The sequence below is a fragment of the Apaloderma vittatum genome, unplaced genomic scaffold (assembly GCF_000703405.1).
Source record: "Apaloderma vittatum isolate BGI_N311 unplaced genomic scaffold, ASM70340v1 Scaffold7195, whole genome shotgun sequence".
Classification (NCBI taxonomy): Eukaryota; Metazoa; Chordata; class Aves; order Trogoniformes; family Trogonidae; genus Apaloderma; species Apaloderma vittatum.
The window spans coordinates 764-4,937 of record NW_009715378.1 but is presented as its reverse complement, the minus strand read 5'-3'; the positions used below and the strand labels follow the sequence as shown (position 1 = coordinate 4,937).

General features: G+C 38.9%; 1 protein-coding gene across 1 annotated transcript; it reads right to left on the bottom strand.

Annotated features, from left to right (window-relative positions):
* Window positions 1–2,171: 2,171 nt before the first annotated feature.
* On the bottom strand, window positions 2,172–3,205 carry LOC104273705 (transcription factor E2F3-like; the record flags this gene model as incomplete). Its single annotated transcript, XM_009869112.1, has 2 exons — window positions 2,172–2,437; window positions 3,067–3,205. Coding segments are annotated over 2 exons (405 nt in total), but the record flags the coding sequence as incomplete, so codon positions are not given.
* Between the last annotated feature and the right edge of the window lie 969 nt (window positions 3,206–4,174).

The window sequence follows — 4,174 nt, the reverse complement described above, 5'->3', positions numbered from 1 at the left end:
TATATATAATATATATAAATAATGAAAATAGTAACTGCTAGGTTCCAAGAAGCAGCACAATAAGCACCAAGAGTAAGAAGTTAAATCACTGTACACAAATCTAAACTCTTTAAAAAATCCTTTTTATTGATTCATTACCATACAAAATTTATTCAAATTACATCCATTTGAAGTGGTAAGATCACAGCTAGAGAACAGGTCATCCTTTAATAAATCTATTTACAAAACTCACCATAAAAGCTTTTTTTTGTTGTGGTTTTCTTTTTTTTTTTTTTGCTTTTTTTACAGTATTTTACAGAGGTTTTTTGTTAAACTAGCATACAATGCAAAGCTAAATTAGATTAGTATTTTGCCCACACACATTGGGACAAGTGTTTCCTTTGTACAAAAGAAGATGGTCTGCATTAGTCTTTATTTTCTCTTCCCCTGCAAAAGTGCCCCTTTGCCTCGCAAATCTTCATGCTCACACGACTTTTACTTTCCTCTTCCACAAGACGAAAACTTTAAATACTACAATTTTATTTACAGATCCACATCTAAAAAAAAAAAAAAAAAGCCTCTTAAAAAAATTACAAACCAGCTAGAAAATATTCTGGCAGTGTTTACAAATTAATTCTATTGTACAAAACTGCTGGGTAACTAAAGTGTGAGTCGAGAACTTACATCAACTTAAATACAACTGCTGAAGGATCTATGCACACTTTTGTACATATAAACACACACTTAACACTGTTTAACAGTTCTTTATGTGTTGCCCTTTATACATTTGTTATATTCCAAAACTCACACAGTCATACAGTTTTCTTATTAGTACTGTGACTTCTTGCCTTTTCGTGTGTGAGCTTTCATAGCAGCAACTCAACGGTACCAGAAAACCTGCGTACGTCATATTCTACTACAGTACAAAGAGTCCTAATTTTCTGAGGATGTCAGAGAAGCACAACGGTAACGCAAACAAAAGGATTATATGGGCCTCATCTAATCAACATTACATTAATTCGGCCCAGAAACATGGCAACATATTTTACATTCCAAAAAAAAAAAAAAAGAAAAAAATTTATTTAAGACTTCTTAGAACTCCTCTCACGTTCAAAAAAATAAATATTGGTACTATACTATACTACCAAAGATCTTCAAAAAAATAAATGCAATTCAGTCGATGTGGTACTTACAGTTATGTACTTTGGAAAAAAATTAGTTCCATTTTGCTGGCGAAGAGAATTATAAAAAGCTGTAAGCAGAGGAAGCTAACCCACTGAGATAAATATGATATATTGAACAAACAAAGCTTGGCATAAGTGTTTTCCATAGAGGGAAAAACCCACAGTGCATCTCTAGTAGGCACTTAACACAAAGCCCCACTTAGTACCACAAAAATTTATGTACCAGTTCTAATGCACACTGGGGGCAGTAAAATTGAACTGTGCATCTTCGTTCTAGTTTAAAAAAACCAACAGAAACTATTTTCACACATACACACACACACACACACACAAGCATTTTTAAAAATCTGTGATTACTACAAGAAGTGGCAGAACTTTATACTTTTCAATATTTGCAATATACACTACATTTACAGTGTATTTTTTTTGTATTAAAAGCTTTTAAGGACGTAAGTATTTGACCTCATAATGAGACACATTTACAGCTCAAAATGAGCATTAGGACAGCAATTTCAACATTCCCACGAGTAGCTGAAGAATCCCATTTCACGCTTTTGCGTTACTTCATATTTACGTTCGCTGCAGGTCCGATCCGTGTTGTGACACTTAAGAAGAAGACATGCATTCTCTGCAGAAGGCACGACCTGAAATACTATTATAAAAAGAGTTGCTTGGGACTAAACCAGTTCTCGGAGCCCTTCTCCGTCAGCCCGCGCGTCACGGTGAGCGGAGACCGGGGGAGCGTGAAGACCAAACGTTTCCGGTCGCCGGCTTGCGCTTGCTGGCGAGCAAGGCGCTGGAGCTCGGGGTCAAGGAAGAGGCCTTGCTTTAAAAGCCTTCACGTGTTGCTTCTAGTATTTGAGGGAGTATTTAAAATATCAGCACTGTTCAGGAGCCTAGTTTCTTTAGTAATGCTATTCTCTAGTAAGTAGGGGACAACTCTGAACGACGGCAGGTTTTTTGATTCCATTAAAAATAGGGTTTACACGCCGACAGCCTTTAAGAGAATCAGCTGTATATAAACTCATCCACCAGCGAAGGAAGCTTCTCTAAATCATAAGCATCAAAGAGGTCACTGATGCCTTCTTCATCCCCAAGGCTCAGCAAATAATCTTCCTGAAGCAGAGGCGGCAACAAATTCACAAACGGTCCTTCAAAGTTTGAGGGAATTTGGTCCTCGGTCTGCTGGAGAAGGTTGGCTGGAGAAGCCAACGGGGAGATCGTTGCCATATTTACTGAGCAGTCACCTTGTCCTGAGTTAGCAGAAGCCACTTCTGTAAGAGCAGGGAGAGAAAAAACAAAATTAAAAATAAAAATGAAGATGACATATTTAATCTCATCAGAAATAGCAGACTTTTCATAAAAATAGCCTCCATCGAAATTACAGCTTGATTTGGAGATGTTACAAAGGGCTGCTCAAAAACAAGCATGTCATTACCACCACCGACTTTTCAACTAAAAAATGATTTTGCAAGTCTTAAGTCTTGAGAGATGCCCGTTTTTCAGTGGAATTTGTAGCCCAAGTGGAAAGTGCCCGGGCAAGAGATGCCATCAGTGACACTGCGTGGCTGCATCTACCCATCCCCAGTGGGTTCTGCCTCTGGTGTTGAGGACAAGCTTTGCTGCTACTGTCCTGTTTGAAAACACAAATAGGTTTCCAATAGTTTTATTTGGTTACATATGATATTCAAATAGGAAACTTACTTTAAACAGCCGATGCAGAGGAAAAAACCTTTTCCCTGCTATCTAAACCAGAACGACACAGCAGAAAACCGGTACCTCGGCTTTTCACGTCTTAGAAAACTAAAGCCAAAAAATAAGAGCTGGATATCTGAAGTTCAAAATGGAATCTTGAGTGAGAGCATGAAGACAGGCCATTAGTATTACAAAGAAATCTTTTTACCTTTGGAAATGGTTTTGGAAATATTTCCGTTGTGGTCCTGACTATAGGTTTTCATTGGACTGAGGGCATCGTTTTCCTCTGGGCACAGATAAACTTCAATAGGTCCTTGAGTACTAGATAAATGGATCAGTGCACTCTGCTGAAAAAACAAAGGGCAGTAAGGTGTTAGACCAGGGAACACAACAGAACACTGCCCACACCAAGGAAATTCTTACTGGGGTGCGAGCGTTGGAATACATTTGTTACTAAGCCAAGGAACCTGCAATCCCCTGTGCATTTTTTTTCTGAAGACGGGAAAGGTTTGGCTGACATGCCTCGGAGACTGGAGAGAGAAGAGAAAAGCTTTTCCCACTGCGCACGAATCTCAGAACCCCACCGTTTTATGTGTTGTACCACAAGCAGAGAGGCATAAAGGATTGAACTGCTGATGTTTTTTTTACGGCCACGATAACCTGGAGCATTCCTATGGAATGGAACTATGGGATGCAAATCACAGGTTTTATTATTACTCATAATATTACTGGATGTATTTGTTTCTGCTTTAAACAGATGCCGAACCGTCTTCCCTGCTCCCCCTAAAGCCTTCAGCACTTATTCACAGTGAACTTAATGATCTCTGTGTAAGGTCACCTGTTTATCAGGGCATGTTGCCCAAATAACAGAAACACACATGCCGTTTTCTTCACCCAGACCTGTTTAGGTAAGTCCTCCTGCCCCCTCAAGGCAATTTCCATGGTGGCTCTGAGTAACAGGAACTAATTTGTTGCAAGAAGTTACATTTTCTAAGTATTTGCACATTGATGCAATAAAACAAGATGACACATACAGTCACAGAGATCTGCAAAGCTGCTCTTTGCGTTCTGGCGGAACATCATAAATAACCTTTATTTGTAAAAATAAACCTGCTTCAGCTCTACTGCATTAATAGTTTTACAAAGCATGAACACAGGCATTCTGTACCTCTTCGCAGACTTGTTTCAAATGCATTTTGTTGTGCCCTCTGACAAAAAACGTTCCTGTGTTATTTGTGTTCTGACAGTTACATAACATAGGAGACAGGGTTTACAAATAGAGAGCACAACAACAAGCGCGGATTTCCCCAGGGCAG